We start from the raw sequence: 25,647 nt of genomic DNA on the forward strand, positions 1-25,647 counted from the left end.
ACCTGCCCTCCTCCCCTGCCCCCTCCTCCCCTGCCCTCCTCACCTGCCCTCCTCCTTTCCAGACCTCCGTGCTGCATATGTGCTCCCTCTTCCACGCCTTCATCTTTGCTCAGCTGTGGACAGTGTATTGTGAGCAAAGTGCCGTCGCCACCAACGTGCAGAACCAGAATGAGTTCAGCTTCACGGCGATACTGACAGCGCTGGAGTTTTGGAGCAGGGTCACGCCCAGCATCCTGCAGCTCATGGCCCATAACAAAGTGGTGAGTTCTCGGAGAGGCGGATCTGCCAAGCGCTGCCAGTCCTCGCTGGTGCAGTGGTTTACAGACGGGGTGTAGGCTGACACCATGAGTCAGGGATTTGTTCTCTTGGGAGCTGGATGCCCGCTTCCTAGGAATTTCCATGGGAAGCAAAGCAAGCAGTAGTTCAAGTTGAGCATTTGGTCACTCTCGCTACCAACAGTACAGTGGAAACTTGAGAATTGCCAAGACAGTAGATTTTTACTTGTTCTCATAAAAAAAAAAGGTTCCTACACAAGGTCATGCAGATGTTAAATAACTTGATTTAGCCATTCCACAATGCATACTTAAATTAAAACATTATGCTGTACACCGTAGAGATATAAAGTCAAAGAAAACAGGAAATCAATTCAGTAAAAATTGTTGTTGTTTCTTCTGCCCGATGCCAAAAGAGTCCTGTGTAAAAGTGCTGCCTTCGGGAGTGTTCCAGAAAGAGAGTTAGGAGTGAAATTCATATTATTTTCAGATTCCCAAGTAATTTGGAAAATCCTTGGGCTGATGAGGTCATCTTTTGGGGGTCATTTCCAAGTTGACTGACCTCAGTTGTTCATTCTCCGTGCCCAAAGCCCGCTCACCCTTGCAGTTGCTCCTGTGAGCGTGTGGGCTCCCAAGCCTCCAACCCAGGGCCAGGGCCACTGCTCCCCTAAGGAGGGGCTGCTCACAGCTCCACTGGGAATGTCTGGAGTGTGGCTCACCAGAGCCCACTTCATGGCACAAGCGTGGGTTGGTCCTGTGGCGTCCAGAATGAAGGACACGCCAGGGGCATCTGCACAGGAGGCCCCTGGTTCCCTCGCTGTGTGGGAGGAGAATTCCCAGCAGGGCAAGCAGTAGCCAAGGTCTTGGCAGTGCCGTTCTTTTTTCTTTTTAAGAGTAATTTTATTTATTCGAAAGACAGAGTGACAAACAGGAGTGGTAGTGGGTAGATCTTCCAACAGCTGGTTCACTCCCCAAATGGCTGCACCAGGCCAACGCTAGGAACCAGGAACTCCCTCCATCCTGGTCTCCCACATGGGTGGCAGGGGCCCAAGCACTTGGGCCATCTTCTGCTGCTTTTCCATGTGCATTAGCAGGGAGCTGGGTTGGAAGTAGACCAGTGGGACTTGGACTGGCACTCCAGTATGGGATGTCGGCATCAAAGGCAGTGGCTGAACCTACTGTGCCACAGCGCTGGCCCCAGTGCAGTTCTTGTCTAATGGGAGCGAGGGACCTGAAGAATATCACAGTGACGTTTTAGTGCGCTCAGAATCCCTTTACTGCACTGTCCACCAGGGCAGCCACTCGGGATGTCTTTTGACTCACTGAATGTTAGTTTAAGAACTCTCTTCCTTCAGCTCCAGTTGGAATGGAGGTTATACAAGGGGTTTCAAATAGTTCATGGAAAATGCATAGTATGAGAAAACTATGCGTCAAAACTATGAGTCAAAAAAATGTTGACTCACTACCAATATTTTGAAGTGCTCGCACCTGTTTCCTTCAGCGAAGCATTTTTCTTTTCTTTAGAGAAGCAGGTATTATAAGGTAATTGTATATGCAGAGAGATGTTTTTATTTATTTTTAAATCTTTATTTATTTTCATTTTATTTGAAATACAAAGAGACAGAGAGACAGACAGAGGCAGACAGCCAGAGAGTCATCCACTGGTTCACGCCCCGGATGCCCAAAACGGCCAGAATTGGCCTAGTCAGTGCCATGAGCCTGGAACTCCGTGGGGTATCCCACATGAGTGGCAGGGGCACAGTGGCGTCATCGCCTGCTGCCACCCTGTGCGTTATCAGGAAGCTTGGGTCAGAAGTAGCTGGGACTTAAAAACCAGGCTCCCTGATATGGGAGGTGGGCGTCCCAAGCAGCGATTTAACCACTCTGTGGGATGCTTGCCTCCAGAGAATGCTGTGGTTAAATTTCAAGGAACCTTAGGAAGACATGCTGGGGCTCATGAAGGGTTCTGATTGCTATGGAGAGGTTTACTCCCCTAGATCTAGGACTGGGGGAGAACGTGGAAATCCAACAGCATACTCTGCTATTTTACAGACTGTGAAACCAGGACCTTGAACTTAAACTGCAGTTTAAAGATGTACTTCTAGGGCCGTTTCTGTGGTGCAGTGGGTTAAGCCACTGCCTGCGACACTGGCATCCCCGATCAGAGTGATGGTTTCAGCCCCAGCTACTGCGCTTCCTGCTGATGTGCTAGATAGGCAGTGAACCACGGCCCAGGGACTTGGGCCCCCGTCACCTACGTGGGAGGCCTGGGTGGAGTTCCTAGCCCCTGGCTTAAGCCTGGTGCAACCCTGGCCATTTTGGCCATTCAGGAAGTGAACCAGCAGATGGAAGATTCTCTCTCTCTCTCTCTCTCTCTGTCTCTCCATCTCCCTCTGTCACTCTACCTTTCAAATAAATAAAATAAATCTTTTTGAAGAATTTCCTTCTATTGCCATTACCTTTTGATACCTAATCATTCTTGATACTCAAGTGTTACAACTGAGTTTGTTATGAGTCAGTTACATGCAAATGATGTCACAAATGAATTCAAATTAATTTTGTTCTGAGATTTTTGTCAGACCACATAAGCCAGTCTTATAAAAAGCAGAACAAAACCCTGGCCTTTAAAACAGCCTCCGGGATTCGTAGCCCCAGCGACTTCACCTGTCGTGTGCTTGCCGCTGTGCTAAGCGTGGCTGCCTCGTTCTGCGGAGCACGAAGTCCCGGAGTCGGCTCCGCAGTGCTTCAGGCAGCCCTTCCTGGTGCAGGAGCCGTGAGCCGGCTCCAGCTGGACGGGAAGGGAGAGAAGCTGTTTGTCCTCCGTGTGGCTCACGGTGAGGGCAGATTAGTGGGTTCACCCCGCAGCCCTGCGGAGGTGTAGAGGCGAGTGGATACCACTTGTGGTCCTTACGCGGGAAGGCCTCCTGGGTACTGGCTGTCGGACCTCTGTGGCTGCTGACTGGTTTGCAAGGTTTGCGTGTCACTGGGAGTGGGCTTGACTTTCCTGTTTGTTGTTTCAGATGGTAGAAATGGTGTGTCTCCATGTGATTAGTTTAATGGAGGCATTGCAAGAGTGCAATTCAACCATTTTTGTCAAGGTAGGAAAATTACGATTTTTACAGACCATTTCTTACTGCTAACAGCAAATCGCGGATTTATTTGGAGTGTACTTTCTAAAGAGGCAAATAAAGCTGATTTGTTTTTGATATTCAGAATTGGGCTGGAGAAGTCGTGCTCCCATACCAACCCTTTATACGTGGTCACTGGGTGATTTTTTTCCCATGTTCTGCCACTGTGACCGGCCCCACCTGGGTTAAGTATGTGAGACCACGATTACATGAAACACAGTAATTCAGATATTCACGGGAATATGGATCTGCAAATGACTCTGTAGTAATATAAATTGGTGAATGACACTTTTCCTTTCAAAAGATATCCAGAAGACCAAGGAAAATAGTCTGTAATTGTTTGACTTGGTATCTGGTGCTTTTCCCTAAGATTAATTAATTTAGTTCCAAATACTATTATTCTAAATCATTATACAGTGTATGAAAGTAATTCAAGCACTTGTTATCTGCCTGGGGATGTCAGAAACAGACTAGTGTGATTGAGAGAGAGAGAGAGAGAGAGAGAGAGAGAGAGAGAGAAGATGGCTTCTCACGCCCTCTTGTCCCCACTTCTCTTTTCCTTCCTGTCATTCTGTCTCGCTGGTCCACGCCCCTTCTCTTTCTTGACCCTCTTCCTTCTCTACCTTTCACATTCAGTCTTCTTGGCCACCACCTCCACCTCCACCCACCAGGAAATTTGTAGCTTACGATTTCGTTCCTGGCTTAACTCTCCCTCTTGTTGAGGACGCTTGCCGTGTTATTTCACACTATGCTGAAGAAAAGCAGTGGAACACTTGACTGTTATCAGAGCAGTGCGAGGTCACTGTTCAACACTTTTCCAGTTGATCGAGCAAAAATCAACACTGTGAGAGAAACTGTGTCACTGACAATTGAGCGGTCATAGCCGATTTTATTCTTTATAGCTTTATGGAAGTGTAATTTCCACAGTGAACTGTACACATGTGATAGAGTTTTGTGAGTCTTCATTTATATAACCCCCAAGAAACCATCAGCACAATCAAGACAATGAGCAGGTCCACCGTCTTCAGAACTTTGCTTCTACCCATGTAAAATTCCTCTGTTCTTTGTCTAGGCGACTACTGCCTGTTTTCTGTCAGCATAGTTAGTTCACACTACCTAGAATTTCCTATAAATGGATTTATATGGTACATGTTTTCTTCCTTCCTTCTTTTGCTCACAGTAACTGTATTGAGGCTAATCCATGATGGTGCATTATTAATAGACCACTGCTTTTCGTTTCCGAGGAGTAGCCCATTGCATGGATACACCACATCATGTTTATCCATTCACAAGCTGATGGGTAGTTTTTGGCTAGTACAGATAAAGCTGCTGCGAATACTGATGTGTAAGTCTTTATGTGCATACATGCTCCTGCCTATGTTGGATAAAAGCTGGAATCGAATGGACCATAAGATAGGTGTATGTTTAACTTTGTAGGAAATTGGCAAACTGTTTTCCAAAGTTATTATGCCTTGTTGTGGTGTCACTAGCAGTGCATGGTTTCAGCATTCCCGTTCCTTCACATCTTTGTCCACAGTTGGGGAAGCCAGTCTTTAATATCAGTTATTCTAAGAGTTGTGTATTGGTATCTTGTTTTGGTTTTGAATTGCGTTTCTCTACTGATAAATGATGTTAAACATCCTTTCATGTGCCAGCCTGCTGTCCATATATCTGCTTGGTGAAGTGTCTGTTAAAATTATTTGTCCATTTTTTGCCAGGTTGGGTTTCCTCCTTATTATTGAATTTTGAGATACAAGTCCCCTATCAGATACATGATTTGCAAGGATTTTCTCTGCAGCTTGTCTTGTCATTGCCTAAACAGTGTCTTGGGAAGAGCAAAAGTTCTTAATTTTGAGGAAGAACCATTCATTGAGTTTTCCTTTTTATGAATCATGCTTTTGATGTTGTATTCTTAAAAATTTTGCCTAATCCAAGGTCACAATGACTTTTCTTTTTGTTCTTGTCTTCTGTATGCTAATTTCTATGATCCACTTTGAGTTAATTTTTGTATATGGTGTGCGGGATGGATTGAGGCACTTTTAATTATTGTGGATACCCAAATATTCTAGCAGCATTGTTAGAAATACTGTCCTTTTTCCCATCAAATTGCTTTTGCATTTTTGTCAAAAATCAGTTGACCATGTATGTATGGTTCTCCTTCTGGAATCTTGATTCTGTTTCATTGATCTTCTTGTCTGTTTTATACCACACTGTCTAAATTATTATTTCTTTGCCTTGAAATTAAGTGGTGTTAGTCTTCTAAATTTGTTCAAGCTTTTCAAAATTGTTTTGGCTGTCCTACATCATTTGCATTACTAGATATATTTTAAAATCAGTTTGTCAGTTTCTACAGACAACTGCTGAGAATCTTGTTCAGGTTGCATTGACTCTTTAGATCACTTTGAGGAGAATTGAGATCTTAACTAACCCTCCAATCCATGAACATGGTATATTTCTCCATTTATTTAAGTTTTCTGTAACTTTGCTCAGCAATATTTTGTAATTTTTCATAGATATACCTAGGATATTTCTGTCAAATTTAATAGCAGTTATACTTTTATGCTAAGGTAATTAGCATTTAAATTTAAATATCTAATTTTCACTGCTAGTGTTTCATTTGGATTTTCTACCCTGCTACATGTTAAACCTATTTCTTAGTTCTAGTAGCTTTTTTGTAAATTTCATAAGATTTTCCACATAGATAATTATGTCATGTGAAAATAAGACCATTTTTATTTCTTCTTTTCCAATCTTTGTGCCTTTTTTAAAAACACATATTTATTTTAAAAGCAGAGTTACAGAGAGAGTGTGGGGAGAGATAGAGAGATACAGAGTTCTTTCATCCACTGGTTCACTCCCCAAATGGCTACAATGAACCAGGGCTGGACCAGGATGACTCCAGGAGCCTAGAACTCCATCCAGGTCTCTCACATGGGTGCAGGGGCCCAAGAACTTGGACTGTCTTCTTCTGCTTTCCCAGGCACATTCGTGGGGGCACTGGATTGGAAGTGGAGTAGACAAACTTAAACCAGCAAATATATGGGATGCTGGGGTAGTAGGCAGCAGCTTAACCCACTGTGCCACAATGCCAGCCCCCTCTTGTTTCTTTTATAAAAGATTTATTTATTTAATTATTTGAAAAAAAGAGTGATGGGGGTTGTGGAGAGATGGAGAAGAAGGGAACTCTTCCATCTGCTGGTTCACTCCCCAAATACCCACCACAGTTGGGTCTGGGCCAGATCAAAGCCTGGAGCCAGGAACTCCATCCAGGTCTCCCACAGGGTTGGCAGGAATCCGAATCCTTGGGCCATCTTTTGCCTCCTTCCCAGAAGCTGGATCAGAAGCAGATCAGTTGGGATGCAGAGGCTTAACCACCTGTGCCACAGCACCAGTCCTATCTTGATTTCACTGTCCTGGCTGGATCTTTCTGTACAGATTGATTAGAAGTGATAAGGGCAGGAAACCTTGGCTTGTTCCTGTGTCCAAGAAGAAAACATTCATCTTTCATCATAACTGTTAGCTGTTAGTTTTTCATGGATAATCTTTAAACAGCTTGAATAAAGTTCTCTTTGGTTCCTATTCAGTTAGGAATGCTTGTGAGCAATGGATGTTGCATTTTTCAAGTGCATTTTCCACACCCATTGAGATGGTCCTATAACCTTTCTTTTTTTGACTGTTAGGGTAGTAAGTTTCACTGATGATTTTTGAATGTTAAGTCAGCCTGTGTTCCTGAGACAAACCATGCTTGCCCTTTTTATGTCTTGCTGAATTCAATTTGCTGACTTTTAAAAACAATTTTTGCATTGATGTTCTTGAGGGATTTTGAAATGTAATTTTCTTTTCTTGCCATGACTATATTTGGCTTGGAATCAGGGTAATGATGGCCTCATAGAATGAGTTGGGAAGAATTCCTTTTCTGTTTTTTGAAAAAGTTTATGTAGAATTGGTATTATTTCTATCTTCAGTATTTGGTAGAATTTACCAGTGGAGGTACCTGGGCTTAGAATTTTCTTTACTGAAGCATTTTAGACTATGGATTCAATTTTTAAAATAGAGGTAGGGTTAGTTAATCAAGTTATCTTTTTATTATTTTTTTTAAGATTTATTTATTTATTTGAAAGTCAGAGTTATACAGAGAGAGGAGAGGCAGAGAGAGAAAGAGAGAGAGAGAGGTATTCCATCCGCTGGTTCCCTCCCAAGCTGGCTGCAACAGCCGGAGCTGTGCTGATCTGAAGCCAGGAGCCAGTAGCTTCTTCCAGGTCTTCCACGTGGGTGCAGAGGCACAGGGACTTGGGCCATCTTCTACTGCTTTCCCAGGCCATAGCAGAGAGCTGGATCAGAAGAGGAGCAGCCGGGTCTCAAACTGGTGCCCATATGGGATGCCGGTGCTTCAAGCCAAGGTGTTAACCCACTGCACACAGTGCCAGTCCCGTCTATTTATTCTTGAGTGAACTTTAGTAGTGAATGTCTTTCAAGAGATTTTTCCATTTCATCAGAGTAATCAGTTCATTGGCATCCAGTACATTATGTTTTGCCTCCATTATAATTTTGGTATTTGTAGGATCATTATTTATGTCTCTCTTTCCCCCATTGGTGATGTTGGTGATTTATGATTTTTTTTCTCATCTGTCTAGATACAGAGATCAATTTTACTGAGCTTTTGATTTAAGGAAGAAGCTCCCTTCTGAATGTTTTTCATTGATTTTTCTCTATTATTTTTCTACTCTTTATTTTATTATTATTTTCTTCTTTTGGGTAATTTTAGATTGGATTTGCCCTTCTTTTTCTAGTTTTTTGAAATGGAAATAGAACTCATTGACTCAAGACTCCTTTCTTCTAGCCTAGGCGATTAGTCCATAAACTCCCTGTGAGCACTGCCTTAGCTGTCTCCCACAATTCAGTGTGCTGTGTTCTCATTTCTGTTTGGTTCAAAACACTTTCTAACTTCTATTTTGCTTTCTTTTGGGTACTCTGATTATTTTGAAATGTATTATTTGGTTTCCAAGTATTTGGGGAATATCCATAGATTTCTCTGTTATGGATTTCGAATTTAATTTCATTGTGGCCAGAGAATATATTTTACATAATTTTAATCATTTTAAGCTATTGAGTTTTGTTTTAGGGCCCAGAATATTTTGCTGTATTATTATTAAGTATTATTATTAAATATCATTAAATTAAATATCAAATATTTAAATAATTCAATGTTTGACCAAGTAATAAGTATCATTTATTTAAATAAATTATTTAACAAATATTAAATTAAAATATTTAAATAAAATTAAAAGTAATTACTGTTATATCATTAATAAGATTAAATATTATTAGGTGTTATTATTAGGCATTATTATTAAATATAAATGATATTAAATATTATGCTTTGTGTAGCCTAGAGAAGAATGTGTCTTCCATTACTATGATGTTGAGTTTCCTCTGTCAGTTCAGGTTTGCTGATAGTGTTATTCAAGTCCTGTGTCTTTTTACTTATTCTGTCAATTACTGAGAAAAGGGTGCTGAAGTAGCTCTGTAATTGTGGATTGTTTAATCCTTTCAGGTCTACCAGTTGTCACTTCATGTGTGATGAAGTTCTGTCATTAGGTGCATAAATGTTTAGGATGGTTATATTTTCTTACTGAAAATTGACACTATGTAATTTTTCCTCTTTTCCTTAGTAATACAAAAGCTACTTTGTTTGATGTTCATAAAAACAATCCAGCTTTTATTTGGCTGATGTTAGAATGTTCTATCTTTTTTCTTTCCTTTAGTTTTAACCTTGTTTTGAAAGGATATTTCTTATAGGCAGTAGTTTAATGTTGCCTTTTTAAAAATTCAATCTGACAGTTTCTTCCTTTTGCTTAGGATTTTAGACCATTTATATTTAATGTGCTTTGTGATACTTTTATTATCTTGTTCTTTGCTTTCTACATTTCCCTCTGTTTTTTGTATCTTATTCTCTCTTTTTGTACCTTTTGGATTTTTTTAACTGCTTACTCCTACCTCCTCACTAACTTTCTACTACTTTTTTTTCTTAAAACGTTTTAAAAATTTACTTGAGATGAGATTTAAAAATTTACTGAGAGAGAGAGCAAGCACATTACCATCTACTTATTCACTTAATGCCTGCCACAGCTGGGGCTAGGCCAGTTCTGGAGCCAGAATCCAGGGACGCAATCCAGGCCTCACTTGTGGGTAGCAGGAACCCAATTACTTGGGCCATCGCCACTACCTCCCAGTGCCTGCATTGTGGGAAGCAGGACTCAGGAGCCAGAGCCAGGAGCCACACCAAGGCTCTGCAGTGTGGGACACGGGCGTTTTGACAACCACCAGGCTCAGTGCCCACTGTACCTGTCATGGATTAGGATAAGCTTCATGCTGAAATTTCAGACATAATTTCTGCCTCTTTGTCTAGTTCCTTAACATGGAAACTGAAGTCGTTATTAACTTGAGAATTTTCTTGCTTTTTAATACCAGAATTTAGTGCTAAATTCTCTTTTAAGTACTGCTTTGTTTGCTTTCCCCCCAATTTTGATATATTCTCCCTAGTATTCAGTTTGAAATACTTTCTGATTTCCATTTGGATTTCTTTTTTGACCTGTTGAAGTGTATGTTTATGCTTTTAGAAGTATGTTTTTTCCTCCTAATGAAAGCTCTATTTGTCTTTTGTTATTGCTTTAGAGGCTGATCTGCAGTTTATGGTATACATTTTAAACTTAACCCAGTCTGCCTTTAAGTAATACCACTGCACGTTCTGAGTAAGCGTTAACTACAGCATGCCTCCATTCCCCACTTCCTACTTTGTGCTATGATGGTCATACATTTTACCTCTATATATTTTATAAGCCAAACTGGACATTGTAATTATTTTTGCTTTAAATAGTCAATTATCTTGAAAAGAGGTGTTAGATAAGTTTTATACTTCTCATCTGCTATTACTGCAACATCACATTTTCCATTTTCAAAGCTCTTCATTTCTTTTCATTGATCTAAACTTCAAGCTTTCATTATCTTTCCTTCTGCCCGAGGACTTTTACATTTCTTGTGCGAATCTTCTGGTGGTTAACCCCTCAGCTTCCGTCCTCGGATGTCTCAGAAAGCGTGTATTGTGCTTTCCTTTCCGAAGGATGATTTCGCTGAGTGTGGAATTCGGGTCGACAGGGCTCTCCCTTCGGGGTCTGAGACGCTGCTTCTTCCCGTCTTCTCGCTGCCTTTATTCTCACCCAGAACCCCGTGCCCTTCTCCTCCCCGTTCTGCTGTTCGTGAAACGCCTGTTTTCTCTGGCTGCTCGGAAGACTCTGTTCTCGCCACAGCTGGTTAGCAGTCTGATGACGCTGCGCCAGGTGTGACCTTCCTCTCTGTGCCCTGGGCTGGGCTTTGTTGGGCTTCTTGAACCTGTGGATCCCAGTTTTCTTTGGACTTGGAGAAGTCTCAGGCCCGGTTCCCTTCGGTGCTGTCCTGAGCACGCTGGGTCTTCTCCTGTCCTGACCACACTGAGAAGACTTGCAGCAGCTGCTGGAGGGCCCTCACCTGCCGATGCCTTGACCTCTGCTGTTCTCGACCCTTGATTTTCCTTCTCATTCTTGGGTCACGTGGTCCTGTTTTTTGCATTCCTCGTCATTCGTTATTGGGTTTTTGACACTGTCAGTTTGATGTTCTTGACTGCTGGCTATTTTTGTATTCATATAAATATTTTTGAGCTGTAAACTGTAACACAGTTAAATTATTCATAAATATTTTTACCCTTTTGAGGCCTGCATTTCAGCCTTGTTGGGGTGATGGGAACAGCATTTTTCCAAGGGCTGTTTCCCTCACTTCTGCTCCCACAACGCCGCTGTCCTTATTAGATCTGCCTGATGTCCTGCGACCGGCATCTTGCCACTCCCACTGGCAGGGCACAAACCACTGCTGGCGCCAGGATCACCAGAGGTCTCTCCCTCTCATGTCTTTGGGTTGTTTTCCTTCGACGTGGGGCAGTTCTCCTCCCTGTGTGCACTGGTCAGTGTTCATCTGAAGACTCAAGGGCGCCCTCTGCAGATCTGCAGAGTTCTCTCTCTCAGTGCAGCCCTCTCCTCCCCAGAATCTGCCTTGCAAACTCTGCCCCTGGCTTCTTGGTGCTCCCGACTGCCAGCCTCCACCAGGCTCCTCCCCGCTGTGCCTGAAAACCCTCTGGGGCGTGAGCCAGGGGGATCGGGGGAATCGTAGGGCTTTTGTTGTTGGCTCCCTCTCCCGCGGTGCCCCTGGCCCCCATCGCCAGATGCTGGGTTTGTGGAAGCGTTGCCTTGGGGAGTTTGAGGTTTCCATCGTTCCAGGCCGGGGAGGAAATCTAGTCCGTGTGGCTCCACCTTGCCTGATGGAGGAAGTTTCACCACCAGTTTTAATGTTGAGGGCTGGACCAAGCGGGGGAGAAATGAATGCAGTCCAACCAAGCGGGAGTGTTCTGTGTTCTGTGGTGCGAACCAGGAGGAGAGAGGGGTTTGCCATTTTATCTGATGAAAAAAGAAAAACTGTTTAAAACTATTTCCTTCACTTTTCTGGATATTATTTCTGGAGAGGAAAAATAACCCAATCAACTTTATTAAAACATCACAGAGTCCCCAAAATTACGTCCAGTTCTCACCGACAGCCTTGCAGGAGTCACTTGCAAAAGGGAACTGAAGTGCATGTTACCCAGCTATCCTGATCTGGGATGACTGCGGGGTTTTGTATCAGTAATGATCAGCCTCCCTTCTTGTGATTGCGTAGGTCACAAAAGGGAGGGACCCTTGCAGGAATATTTTAGAATCTGCGGTCACGTGCTATTTCAATGGGGAAATAACAAAACGCTCCTTACCATCAACCTCACAGTGTGGGATTACTTCGGGATCAAAGACTCAAAGGCCAACAAAAGTCTGCAGACGCTGGGACCCCTGGGCTTGCTTGTGCGGTGCAGATAGTAAGAAAGAGACCGCTGGGCGATTCCCCCCACGCTGCCCCCATCCTGAATGTCTAGAAGAGCCGGTCCTGCTAAAGGCCAGACGCACACAGCCTTATCTGGCACCAAGCTCTGCGGGTCTGGGGGAGGCACCCAGAAGGCATCATTTTCGGACATTTTGAGCTGTGGTCCAGTGCCGTCTTCTGGTTCACACAGCGGCACAGCGCTTGTGTAAGAGGCAGAGCAGGGGCTGGCAGCGTCGTGGACGCTGTGTTCTGCAATGCTGAGGGGCAGAATCAGTGGAAGGCAAACGAGGCAACTGTGCACATCAACAGAGCCGCGAGAGCAGAACAGCACTGAGTTAGCCTTGGGGACAAAACCCGAGAGAGAAATGCAATTCATCGTCCCCCAGTTTGCTGTTAAGAAACTGATTTGATGCCTGTGATGAGCCCGTCAGCCCGAGGCCATGGCCGACTGCTCGCTGGCCCTGTCCCAGCAGTCTCTCCTGCTCTGCTTCCCCTTGCCCTTTGCTGCCAAACTGCGCGTATGAACTTCCCAAGGCTGCCGTGGCCCAGGAGCCCAGGCTGGAGGCTCAAGCCGCAGACCTGTTTTCTCTCTGAGACCAGTAGTCAATAAAGGCCACCAGGGAGCATCTGTCCACCCCTGTCTCCTGGAACCTGGGGTCTGCCGGCCTCCTTGGCACCCCGAGGCTTGGAGGTCTCTGCGTCCTCCCTGTGTGTGTGTGTGTCTGTGTCCTAAGTCCCCTCTTTATAAAGACACCAACTGCATTGGATCGGGCCCACCTACTCCATCTTAGCTGATTGCATCTTTAACAATCTCGTTTCTCAAGGTCACATTGGGAGGCAGTGCAGGTTAGAACCCAAGTCAGTCCCCCAGGCCGACTTCTCTATGGGCGTGGAGGGTCGGAGGGAACAGGGAGTGAGATGGCAAGGCTGCGTGTCAGCATCGAGGTCTGAGGCAGGGAAAGGGGGCAGCGAGCGTTTCCAAACGTGCTGGGGTCGCAGTCTCCCCCCCACCCCTGCCGTGTAAACCTCCCCAAGCCAGGGTAGCAGGGAAACAGCCTGTTTGTCTCTGACTTCCAGAGTTACAGAGCTGTGAGTGTTTACTTAGATTCAGAAGGACTGAAACATTACAGACACCGGAGCAGAGAGAGGGCTGCATCTAGTGGTGCTTGGGCCAGGGCCACCTCTGACCCCCAGGGGCCAGGCACAGAGGCGGCAGGGGGCCAGGCGCGCCCCTCGGGGCCTGCTGCTGCTCACCCGCGCACGCACGGCCACCAGCCCTCTACACATGCTGATTCCCACCTCGCAGGTCCCCGCCAGGCAGCCCCGGGGCTGTCTCTCTGTCGCTGAGCGTTGCCGGTGCTCCCGGTGATATTTTCCTGTTGACTCCAGGCAGACAGAGCTCTGCAAGAAATTCTATTTCCAGAAAGGGAGAATTTCACGAAATAAATACACATTTAATTTCCCGAGCTCGGTGGCTTTCAAGAGACAATCAGTCGTTTCAAGTGTGTGTTTCAGGAACTCCTGGGGAGCTTATTAACCTCAAATGCCACCAGCCCAGTGGGGTTTGGCCTCGGAAAGACACTTTGCCGGTAATGGGCAGTGCCACGGGGCCGCATCCTTGCACGGTGTGGAAGGGGCGCAGTGCGTGTGCTCCTGGCAGGGGCAGAGCTTGTGTGGGAGCGTGGGAGCGAGAGTAACAGGCTTCTGTCTTTTTCCGCACAGCTCATACCTATGTGGTTGCCAATGATTCAGTCAAATATCAAGGTAAGTCACCCCCCGCTGACGGGACACATTTGTAGGTGTTGATGCTACACTCACTGCAGAAAGATGAGTTCAAGCTGATAATGCAGGAGGCCAGGGGGCCAGGTAAGGGGCTGCAGGCAGAGGGGGTGCCAGGAGCCACCATCCACCGTTCAGCCCGCACACGGGTGCAGGCGGGCGGCTGTGTCCCGCAGTCCACGAGGAGACTCATGGACCTGGTCCCAGGCATGGTTCCTGCCCAGGAAGGCTGATTTTGGGGGCCCTGGTCCCAGGGATGGTTCCTGCCCAGGAGGGCTGATTTTCGGTGCTGGGAGGAAGCCTGTGAGGAAAGCAGGTTTGAGCTGGAAGGCACAGCTCCCCCTTGGTTTTACATCTGAGGAAGTTGAGGAGCGGATGGAAGAGGGACTGGGTTAGGGTCCGAGCTGGGAAGGGAAGACCCTGGTCACACGCATTTCCCAACCCCAGACCTTGCCTTGAGGGGCGTCTTGTCACAGTGGCGCCAAGCGTGCTCCATGGCTGGCAAACGTAGTTATTGGGCCTTGGCGTTAAGACAGCAGAGCCAGACGCCTTCTTGGTCCCAGTCCCGCCCCTTTTTCTTCTGTGTTAGGAGTGTGGGGGCAGCGGGCGGGCTGCGGGGCGGGATGCCAGTGCCAGGAAAGGGGTCTGGACTCAGGATCCCCAGACACCAAAAGAGGGAATGGCATCGGCAACAGCGACACAGCCTTTGAGTCCTGATCCGGGCGCTGGCGGGGCGGGGCATTGGCGGAGCTGAAAACCTCATCTGAGCCGAGTGTTCACTATGGGAAGCGGGTGGCTTGTGCCCACCGCCAAGCCTGGCACCCCTGGCCCGCCCCCGTCTCCCTGCTGTCTGGCAGTCTGCGGCAGTTAGCACAGAGAGCTACGAGGGGGCCGCAGTGTCCAGCTGCCGTCTTCAGAGGGACCAACATGAGCACAGAAGGCTCATTACAGGAGGATAAATAACCGCAGTGGGCACTTCTGAGAGGCCAGGTCACCTTGTGAGCCCCCTGTGTGCTCACTGTCCCTGCTCTCCCACGGGAAGGCCCAAACACAGCCTGGACAGCCCCGTACCCCGAGTTACCTGGAGAGAAGCCAGAGTTGGAGCCCAGGCAGCCTGGTCCCAGGGCCCGGGCCTCTCACCCCGACACCGACCGCGTGCTGAATGGCTCCTGGGGCCACAGGATGTGCGTCAACGCGGACGCTGGAGGGTCAGCTTCCCGCTCCCGCTGCCCACACCCGGCCACAGGGGCTGCTCCCTGGATGGATGGATCTGGGCCAGGGCGACTTTAGAAACGTGGGAGGAGCCCATGTCCCCGCCCCAAGTGCTGCCAAGTTCTGTTTGCCTTCTCCGGGCCCCAAGCTCTTCCTGCCCGCAGAAGCAGCCCTTGGTGACGCGCCCAGGTGCCCGGAAGAGAGCCACTAAGACGTCTGCCGTTTCTCAACAGCACTTGCCCGCGGGCCTCCAGCTGCGCCTCCAGGCCATTCAGAGCAACGTGAACCACCACAGCCTAAGGACGCTGCCCGGCTCGGGCCAGAGCAGTGCCGGCCTGGCGGCCCTCCGCAAGTGGCTACAGTGCACACAGTTCAAAATGGCCCAGGTGGAGATCCAGTCCTCGGAAGCAGCCTCTCAGTTCTACCCTCTCTGAGCGGACTCCTCGGCTCTCAGTCAACACTCTGGTTTAGCAATAATGGGTTCACAACAAACAATTCGATCCAAGCAGGTTGGGGAACACATTGGTACTGTACCTTCTCTTTCTAGTTTAGTAAAAGGACGCGCAGAGGCCGGAGAGGGCCAACAAGGAAGCTTTCTTGCTACACACATTTCTGATGACTCCTTGGGCTATCTGATTAAGTGTTTCCTTACATTATTTTTTAAAAAAAAACCAAATCATTTTTCTTTAACTAACTTCTATTTTTTTTAAGAAAAAAAAATAGACTGGTGGGTACTCACAGAGCAGTTGTCTAAGCCCCCTGTTGCTATTTTTGATGATAGAGAATAAATAGGGTTTTTGAAACCTTTGTAGTGTTTTTTCTTAAAATCCACTCTTGGCAATGCAATAAAATATATATATATATACCGTCACCATAAGCCAGTGACACCTGACTGAAGCTTTTTGTCATTATCCTGGGAAAAGCGGCAGCTGGCAAGGAACATTACAAAGTGCACTTAGAAATTAGGTGGTCAAACTGTGCCAATGGTTTTCTTTGTTTTATAATATCATTTTCCAGAACTGTCCAGTACGTTTTATTATTTTTAAAACTAGTTTTTCAACTCATTAGTTCTAGGCTGTACTTTCTTGTAAGCTTTATGAGAACCACTTCCGTTTTGTGACTAATAAACCTTCCTCTTTCGTTAAGACTTGTATACCAGTCGATCTACAGCCGTAGGTTGCTTACTGAACCAGACGAGTCCCCACACTGGCACAGGGCCCCGCGCCTGGAGTTAGGTTTCGTGAAAGCGGAATCATAGGAGCGTAAGAGTGCCGAGGTTTGGCGGCACCCACCCCAGCATCTGACTGTGCGTTCCAAATGAAGTTTCTCTTCTTTATCCCTGTACTGCACTGACTAAAAGAAGACTTAATACACATTTAAGCTGTATATTGACATGCTATTAAATGCATTTTTTATTATCTCTGTGAGCCTGGGGTTTTTTAAAACCAGTTTCTAGAGCTGGAGTGTAGCCTGGGACAACCACTCCTGCCAAACCTTTGCACCGTCCCTACGACAGCAGTTAGCAAGGGGCAAAGGCCTTCTTTGCGCAGGTGCTCTGGCAAGAGACGCAGAGCTGGCTTGGAGTCCGTCTCTCGGGAGGACTTGGAGGGCAGCAGTGTTGACTGTTGGTGATGAAGAGACTTCCCTTCTCTTCCAGGGTGTCTGGTGTCTTGGTGCTTCTCAGGGGAACACCAGTGCTCGGATGTTGAATGTCTCACGCGAGTTCTAGAAAGACATTCTTAGGAGACCCGCGGTGCTGCTGCTTTGTATTTTACTAACGAACGCTTCTGAAAGGGCTTCCCCACCTCCCCGGTCACAGGCCTGCTCAGCTGTGCTTCCGTGCTGCCGCGGGCTGTGGCGTGGTTGTGTCGTTTGTAAACCTTGGCAGCTCCGAGGACCCGATGCAGACCATCTCTGTATCCCGGGGCTTGGCCTTCAGTGCGACTTCACTGTCGCTTGCATGGAATGGACTCAATGAAGCAGCGGTCTTTCCTGGGCTGCCCAGTGGCCCCGGGCGGGCGAGGGCTGAACTGTGACCGTCCCTTTCTGTGCAGGGAGCCCTAGCAGGGGCGGCCCGGGCTTTCTCTGCAGGTGAGAGACTCATTTCCCCACGTGGGCCCAGCTGCAGGCCCAGCCCTTAGCTAGGTCCATGCTGCCTCAGTAGCCTGAAGTTAGCCACAGCTGCTTGCCCGCTCCTCCTCTTGGCCCCATTCTTTGAATGGCCATCTGCCTCATGCCCTTTGTATCTGTGTCTCGCCCAGGGGTGGGACATGAGCCCTGAACTCAGCGCTCTGGACCTGTTCCCCAAACAATGCTTCCCACCGTCTGCACCTGTTTCCATTCCTGGGTCACAGCCTAGGGTCTTGGTCCCACCCGGGCAAACCTTGAGAACGGTGCCCTCTTTCCCTACAGCCTGATCTGGTGATGGCCCTTGGCACTTGCCTGGCCCATAAGGGGGCAGCAGGTTTGTGCAGCCTGCCTTGCACACCCCATCCCCCCACCACACACACACATGTCCTCACCTTCCTCTGCTACCTGTGTCAGCTCTCCAGCAGGCTGGGCACAGGCACGCAGAAGAAAAAGACAGGAAGAGAGCAGCCTTCCGGAAGTATAGTGAGACTGTAACAGGGAGTAGGAGAAGCTGTTCAGCTGGGTCAGAGGTCAGCAAACTGCGGCTCTCTGTGGTTTTGGGGCCAGAGACAGCCCGCTGTATGTTTTTATCAACTTTCGTTGGAAACAACCATACCTGCCATTTTTCTGTGGCTGCTTTTTCTTTCTTTTTAAAGATTTATTTTATTTAGTTGAAAGGTAGAGTTAGAGAGAGAGGAGGAGTTAGAGAGAGAGAGAGAGAGAGAGATCGTCTATCCTCTGGTTCACTCCCCCAAATGGCTACAATGGCTGGGGCTGGGCCACGCCGAAGCCGGGTGCCCTGAACTCCATCCATGTCTCCTACATGGGTGGCAGGGACCCGAGCAGCAGGGCCATCTTCTGCTGCCTTCCCAGGCACATTAGCAGGATGCTGGATGGGAAGTGGAGCAGCCAGGATTTGAACCGGCGCCCAAAGGGGATGCAGGCATTGCAGGCTGCCTTTGTGCTGTGATAGCAAGATTGAAGAGTTGTGACAGAGACTACGGCCCGGAAAGACGGAAGCGTTTACCTTCTGGCCCTTTGTGGACAAGACGTGCTGACCCCTGGCTTCGGCGCAGGCTGCGGAGGCGCCTCGAGTGGGAGCCGTGCGTGGAAATCTTTTCCCACCATCTTAGGAGTTTCGGAATTTCATTATTAGTGTTTGCTCATCTGTAAAATGGGACAAGGACACATTCTACCTCCAAGGGTTGAGATGGTGGAAGGAAGCCAGGAAAGATTGTGGGGCGCACCCAGCCCCTGCCAGCTCTAGCAGTTACCCCGCTACCGGGAATTATATTTATTCTCATGTTAAAGCCTAGAGAAGTAGAGCTACTTGCCCAAGGTCACACCACTAGTAAGGGCAAGAGCCGGGGCTCCAAACTACATTGTCTCACCCCCACCCCCACCCCCACCCAGCCAACAAGGACTGCGCTCCCAACCACACCCGTGCTGATTCTGTCTACACCGCACACCAGCCCCAGGTGCCAGCCGTGAAAGCAGCATGGAGGGCAGGGCAATCTCAACAAACTCGAACCCGGTTCCCATGCCCCGTGACAGCACAGTTACGGAAACTCGAACCCGGTTCCCACGCCCCGTGACAGCACAGTTACGGACACTCGAACCCGGTTCCCACGCCCCGTGACAGCACAGTTACGGAAACTCGAACCCGGTTCCCACGCCCCGTGACAGCACAGTTACGGAAACTCGAACCCGGTTCCCACGCCCCGTGACAGCACAGTTACGGAAACTCGAACCCGGTTCCCACGCCTTGTGACAGCACAGTTACGGACACTCGAACCCGGTTCCCACGCCCCGTGACAGCACAGTTACGGAAACTCGAACCCGGTTCCCACGCCCCGTGACAGCACAGTTACGGAAACTCGAACTCGGTTCCCACGCCCCGTGACAGCACTGTTACTGGGGTGGAGAAGGGCCAAGCAGCAGACTCAGTCTCCGTGGGATCCCTACCCATGTGTGTGGACAGAACTGCCTGAGATTAACTGAAGGGTGGAATGGGCCCAGATGATTCCACTCTCAATGGCCTTTCACGGTGGGGGTGCCTCTTGCCAGGTGGGTGACCTTGACAACTTAATAGACCTCTCTGGACCGTTGTCTGCCAGTCTCCCAGGTGATGGTGAGCCTGAATGGACAGAGGACTGAGCTGCGGCTTGGGAGACTGTGCTGGGGTCTCCAGAGCCCTCGGAAGACTGGTGCTACTTTGTGAAGCCCACGCAAGGGCCAGCCCCCAGCTGAGGCTCGTCTGGCTCTTCATTCAGCCAGTGCCTCAACATCAAGACCTACGAGGCACACGGAAGCCAAGGCACGGCCGTGGGCACAGAGCGTCCAGGCTCCGCTGCATGACCTCGGCGTGTTTCCAGCAAACCTCCTCTCTGCGGATCTGGTCTGTGCAGAGTGGTTGTAGCAACCTCCTCTCCATTCCCAAGCTGCCGCTGGCCGGTGAGATTGGATTGCATCCGAGAAGATGGCTCATCCTCCAGGACTCTCATGAGCTGGGATTGAAGGTCTCTGCATTACTTGGACAATGCTGGTCATCTGTTAACCTCTTTAATAGAAGTAACTTGCAAATATGTGTATCGGGCAAAGTGGGTGTTTTGACAACAATGCCTAGGTTCCTAAGAAGAATGGTGGGAGTGGTTGGAACTAATAATACCAAGTCCTGTCTCCATGGCTGAGCTGTTCTTAGGAGGAGGCGGGTGGGCCGATTCCTTCCCTGACAAGAGTGAGTGGTAAGACAAGAGTCTCGTGGCGGGATTCCAGGTGAACCACACTAGCCACCGCGTGGACCAGGTGCCAAGCACTCACACACCCGGTCTTTCTTTACTCCTGGGCCGCCTCCCCTGGGTGAGACAAGGCTTCCTCATTCTTCCCGTGCCGCAGGTGGGGCAGCCGAGGCCAGAGGTTCGATGCCTTAGCGAAGGTCGTGCAGCTGGCGGCTGTAGCCGTAGGAGCAGGCGGCCGTCGGACTCTGGATCAGAGCTTCCCGTAATCAATGCTTATTTCTCTGCTCTCGTTTTTGGATCCAGGCTCTTTTGGTTAAAATACGCCGGGAGCACGGGGTAGAGAAACCCGAGGGCTTTTCCGAGGCCGCTGCTTCTCCTGCACATATGGTTATTGATCAGCTATTGCAAATTTCCACCAGGGTATCTGACAAAGGCACTCAATACCCCCTCCCCCGCTGCCGCCACCTTGCTTTGGGAGTTCACGTATAGGAAAAAAGTGATGGCTCACAGTTAGTTTCCCACTTAAGATTCTTTTATGGAAAGGAGTAAAACTGTAGGCATTGAAGACTGTGATGCTGCGCCATTTGGGGTCGACTGACAGTTCGTTCTCCCTAAAGGCGACTTAGTCCTCACTAATCCTCATCATGGTTCCCACGTATGAGCGCGTTCAAAGTCGCCATCTCACGGCAGTGGTGTGCAGTGGCACTTCTATTATCCGCCCCACGTTAGAGACAAGGAAACCGAGGCAGAGAGGAGAGATTTGTGGAGTCAGTAAGAGACAGAGACAGAGCAAAATTAGCAGCTGGGCGTGTCTGCTTCCGGAGTCCAGGCTCTGTGTGCTCCATAACCGTAGAGAGAAGCCCTCGCTGCTCATCTGACCAGCAAGGTGACAGGGAATCACCGAGGCTGGTGTCCCCACGGCGGGGCCTAGCCCACGGCACCCGTGGTCTGATGAGCTTGGATTTGTAAGTTCTGTGTGGCTCCAGCCTTGTTGGGTTCTCACCGCTGACTCCAGCCTCTGAAGCCGGAAGAGACGACCCAGCAGCTGTGCAGCCTCTGGTGGGACAAGGTCTGGTGTGCCTGCCACGTGTACCCGCCCAGCCCCAAGGCCTGTGAGTTTGCCACCCTGTTGTCAGTGACCCTCTCTGTGGGCCGGACAAGGGATGGGATGCGCGGGTCAGCCAGCCAGAGGCCAGGCCGGCTCTCAGCTCTCAGGCCCTCCTGTCCCTGCCCCCACTCCTCCACCCCAGCGGCTTGGGGACCACGGCCCTGCCACTCTACACAGCCGCCTGACAGCCACCAGCGTCCCGGGTTCTTCCCATGGAAGGAAGCCCAGGCCAGGCGGGAGGGCCCAGGTGAGCGCCGGCGCCAGCTCTGCCCTGCGGGTGCACAGGACAAGGCACACAGCGTGGATGCGGCTGTTCCGGAGCGGAGCGCGGGCTTGCTGATGACGCAGGCGTGGAGCGGGGAGCCTCCCGGGGCTGCTTGGCCGAGGCCCTGATTTCCGCTCCCTGAAGTGGCCACTTGGAACAGAAAGGAACAGCAAGCAATCAAGCGTGAAGGACAGAGCCCTCCCCAGGTGAGGACAATCACGCTGCCCGGTGGGGGGTGCGGGGCCCGGGCGGGCTCGGCGGCCAGCAGGGTGTGCCCAGAGCCTTGAGCCTGCAGTGTGGAAGCCGGGCCCCCATGCTGCGCTCCGGCGCTGGCTTGGGCGGCAGGAGGTAGGAGGGCCAGGCGGTCAGTTCGGACTGGGCTTCCGGATTCTCCCCAAACCCGCTCTCTGCCTGTGGGCAGCTCGCCTCCTCTCGCTCGGTCCTGGCTTCATCAACCCCCAAGCGGAGTGGAGAATTCCTCTCCCCTGTAAAGTGCGCCCGGGCGAGGTTGGTCAGGGGCTTCGCACAGACAGGGAGTCCCGGGTAAGAGCCAGAGCCCTGGGCCTCCCTGTGTGCCTGGCTCCGTGTGAGCGCCAGGCCTCCGCGCCGGGTGACAGCTGGTGTTTTGCTGAAACGAAATCACAGCTTGCAGTGGGCATTGGCTCCAGGTGTTCGCACGCTGCGGGGCTCCTGCGTGACTCAGGGCTCCCCCGCGCCGCCACGCGGGAACGAGGGACCCGAACTCCTCCTGCAGATGGCGCTCGTGAGCGGCGGGCTGCCGGGGCGGGGGCAGAACGCAGCCTTGTGTTTGGGAGGGGCTCCCATTGGGAAAAGTTAATAAACAGATCTGCTTTTTATTCTTCTCCAGGAAACCTCGGGGCCCGGTCTAGTTCCACGGACAGCCTGGGGCAGGACGAGGTTAGCGTGTAGGGAATGTGCTGGTCAGACAGGAAGGAGGAGGAGGCAAAGCCCACTTCTTCTACACCCCCAGCGAGTTGTTGGCAAAAGACAAAGGGGGCGTGGCTTCACCGTCCCTTTGGGAGGTGCGCCAGGGACCCCCAGGAGACAGGCTCATCAGCCCTCGCGTGAGTGAGCGCACAGGCCCACAGGCCTGCTGCCCAAAGCAGGAAGACGGGCAGGTGCTCAGCTGGGATGGCGAGATGGCTCCAGCCCGGGCATTGGCTGGCGTGGGCGACGGCCACTCACCCGCAACAACCAGAAGAGCCCGGCCGCAGCCCACGGTCACCAGGGAGAGTCCAGCCAAACCCTCTGGAGCAGGGACCTGCAGGAACCCTGAAGCCGACGCTTGGCCCGCACCAGAGACCGTGGACTCCCACCCAGGGCCCCGGGCAGGTGCTTCCCAGAGGGGAACAGGTCCCCGGGAAGACGCCTCAAAGACTGAGCACCTGTCGGCAAGAAACGGAGTCATACCAAAGGGACCAGTGAGACCAGCCGGGCGAACTACTCAGCAGCTTCAAGTTCAGGTTCTCCCACCCCCCACCCCTTCCTCTGTACGCACCTGGGAGGTGGGGTTCCAGTTCTGTGCAATAAAGTGCTTTGTTTTCCCTAAAGTCTTATCTTTGTGCCTGTGTGTTCTGCCTGGATTTCTCGCCCACTGAAACTCAATTCAGCAGAGGTTTCCTGTGCCAGGCAAGTCTGGTTGTATGGAGGGCTAGAGATTTGGTAACAAGACCAAACACTGAAGAGAAAGATGTTAGTAAACACCCACCCAGGTCTTAGGTGTGGGAAGTGTTGTGCTGAAAGTAAGGTGACAGAGTCGAGAGGGCCTGCAGGTGGCCAAAGAAAGCTCCGAGGTGGCGATCGGGGCAGGGGGCGGGGGGCGCCTGCCGGGTTTGCTGCCCCCATTTTAAGCTGAGAGCACTGAGGCTGTGCCAGGGAAGAGCCTAGCCCGCGGCCCCATGCTAAGTGGTCCTGGTTAGACTGTGCACCGCACCGCCAGCTCCCAGCCGCTAGGAGGGCTGTGCGCTGTGTTTGCTTCCCCAGTGGTGAGAAAACGGCTGGGCGCAAACCCAGCTGGGCCGGCCGGAGTGGAACCTGAGGTGCTGTCAGCGTTGTGCTCACAGAGAGCCAGGCCTGAAGACCTCTGCCACCTGCTGCTCTTGTGACCCCTGACCTCCGAACCTCAGTTTTCTGATCTGTAAAGTGGGGTGATGTCTGTGCCTCCCTGCTGAAAGGCAGGGTTTAGGAGCCCTGGGAAGCTGGCACTGACCGCCCCTTCATCTCCACGCTGGTGTCTCCTCTGTGCACGTCACGGGGCCACTGCCACCACCCCCTGGCTCCCGGAAAGCAAGGCCATCCTGGTCCTCTCTGGATCCCCAGGATACACCATGCGTCCTGTCTAGAGTGTGAGTGGGCCAGGGCTGTCGAGGGGCCAACAGGTTCAGACAGCAGAGGGCGGAACTTGGGAGCTGTGCCAGCAGGGCCCTAGACGCCGCCCGGTGCAGGCTCTGCGCCCGTGTGGGTTTGTGCTCACGTGGGTTCAGGGTGGAGGCGACCTCAGAGACGGACCTGGAGAGCAAGAAGATGTGACCATGCAGAAGGCGGAGAGAGGCCGGCTGGGCCGGGACAGCAAGCCCCGCGCGGGAGTGGGGCTGGCCAGGAGGCCCGCGGCCAGCCGTGTACTGCTGAGCTGGGGAGCAGGGGGCGTGCAGGTCGGGGAGGGCAGCTGGAGGTCGGGACTAGACACGGCGTGGACAGTGCAGGGAGCGTGAGCAGGCGGACGTGGGGCTGGAGGCCAGGCTGGAGGGCCAAGGCGGGCCCCACCGTGGTCCAGGGGCTGGGGACCCCGGAGGGTTCCAGTGGGGACTGTGGGTGGGGAAAGTTGCCCTCCGGAGCTGAGGGTGGCACCCGGCAGTTGGCAGAGTCTCTGTTCATATGCAGGGGAAGAATGACCACACGCATGTGTGAACACATGATGTGGGGCCGAGGTGAGGAGCCCAGGGACACTTGCTCCGGAACGCTGGGGCGGGGGGATGTGGAGGAGGAGGCGGGGCGGGGGCTGCCGCTCCTCCAGCACAGGGTGGAAGAGGAGTGGGGAGATGGGGTCTGCCCCACACAAAGGGCAGATGGGGCACCCTGTCCGGGGGAGGGCGGTGGGTGTCAGGTGCAGGGCAGGGGGGGTTGCCAGACAATTTCTCAGCGTGCGTTCTGGAACAGGGAGGGCAGCAGGAAGGCCTGGGCAAGACGGGGGGGGGGGGGGATCGGGTGCACCAACAGGGGGTGGAGGGTCCCAGGTGGCGGTGGGTGTTTCCAGGCTCTCAGGGGGAGCTTCTGCGGACGTCTGGGTGTGACGCAGGCCCTTGCCCAGGGCCCCGGGCTGTGACCAGGCTGGGGGAGACACCCACCTCCCAGCCCTGGGCACTGAAGGTCCCCTCGGTGGCCCCTTGTTGAGCTCCTCCGCGGCCATGTCCCAGCCACAGGGAAACCGTCTGGGTTGGGGTCACCCCACGCATGCCCAGCAGCCTGGTACTGAAGGCACCCAGCTCTGGGTCCGACCGCAGCCCCGCCCCTGTATCCTGGAGTCTGTGTGACCTTGGCTGGTGCTCTGCCTCTGACCGTCCCCACACGCGCAAGGTGAGGACACAGCACCGCAGAGGCAAGAGCTTTCCTCCTGGGTCCCTCTCGGCCCATCAGACAGGAGCCCCTTCCTGAAGCCCCGGGAAGGACGGCTGCTGACCTGTCTGCCCATGGGGCTGGGAGAGAATGGTCAGGCAGGACGGGCCTGTGCTCTCTGGGGCCCCCTGCTGGGGGTGTAAGGTAGGCCACGACCTCGGGCACCTGGTGGGTGAGTGGGTACCGCAGAGGTCCACACCAGGATGGAGGCGCTGGCAGGCGGTGATGCTGGCCACAGGCCTACCTAGCTTCCCCTCCAGCGTGGACGGCCAATTCCTGTTCTCACGATTCTCATGAGCACCTGTCAAATTAGGGTGCAACTTAAGGTCTCGTGTGCCTGAACCTTTCTGGTTCTAGCCCCGAAAGTCCTGGGTTCTGAGTCTCATTCAGCTGCTCGCCCCTCAGGGAAGCCCAGGATTGAGGAGGTGGGTAGAGGGGCGTGGTTGGC

At 51.1% G+C, this 25,647-nt stretch overlaps 1 protein-coding gene and 1 long non-coding RNA gene across 2 annotated transcripts in view; both read left to right on the plus strand.

Moving 5' to 3' along the window:
* The window catches only part of UNC79 (unc-79 homolog, NALCN channel complex subunit), a 265,206-nt gene extending 248,463 nt beyond the window's left edge, over window positions 1-16,743 (plus strand). Inside the window, exons 50-53 of the mRNA XM_070065557.1 lie at window positions 63-260; window positions 3,293-3,370; window positions 14,057-14,098; window positions 15,559-16,743. Coding sequence (XP_069921658.1) covers window positions 63-260; window positions 3,293-3,370; window positions 14,057-14,098; window positions 15,559-15,759 — 519 coding nt within the window. The 3' untranslated portion in view covers window positions 15,760-16,743. The remainder of the gene's footprint in view (window positions 1-62; window positions 261-3,292; window positions 3,371-14,056; window positions 14,099-15,558) is intronic.
* A 4,890-nt stretch (window positions 16,744-21,633) lies between these two features.
* On the plus strand, window positions 21,634-23,137 carry LOC138847281 (uncharacterized). Its single transcript, XR_011385023.1, has 2 exons — window positions 21,634-21,772; window positions 22,435-23,137. It is a non-coding gene; the product is annotated as an uncharacterized lncRNA (long non-coding RNA).
* The last annotated feature ends 2,510 nt before the right edge of the window (window positions 23,138-25,647 follow it).

This window comes from Oryctolagus cuniculus, chromosome 20 (assembly GCF_964237555.1).
Source record: "Oryctolagus cuniculus chromosome 20, mOryCun1.1, whole genome shotgun sequence".
Taxonomy (NCBI): Eukaryota; Metazoa; Chordata; class Mammalia; order Lagomorpha; family Leporidae; genus Oryctolagus; species Oryctolagus cuniculus.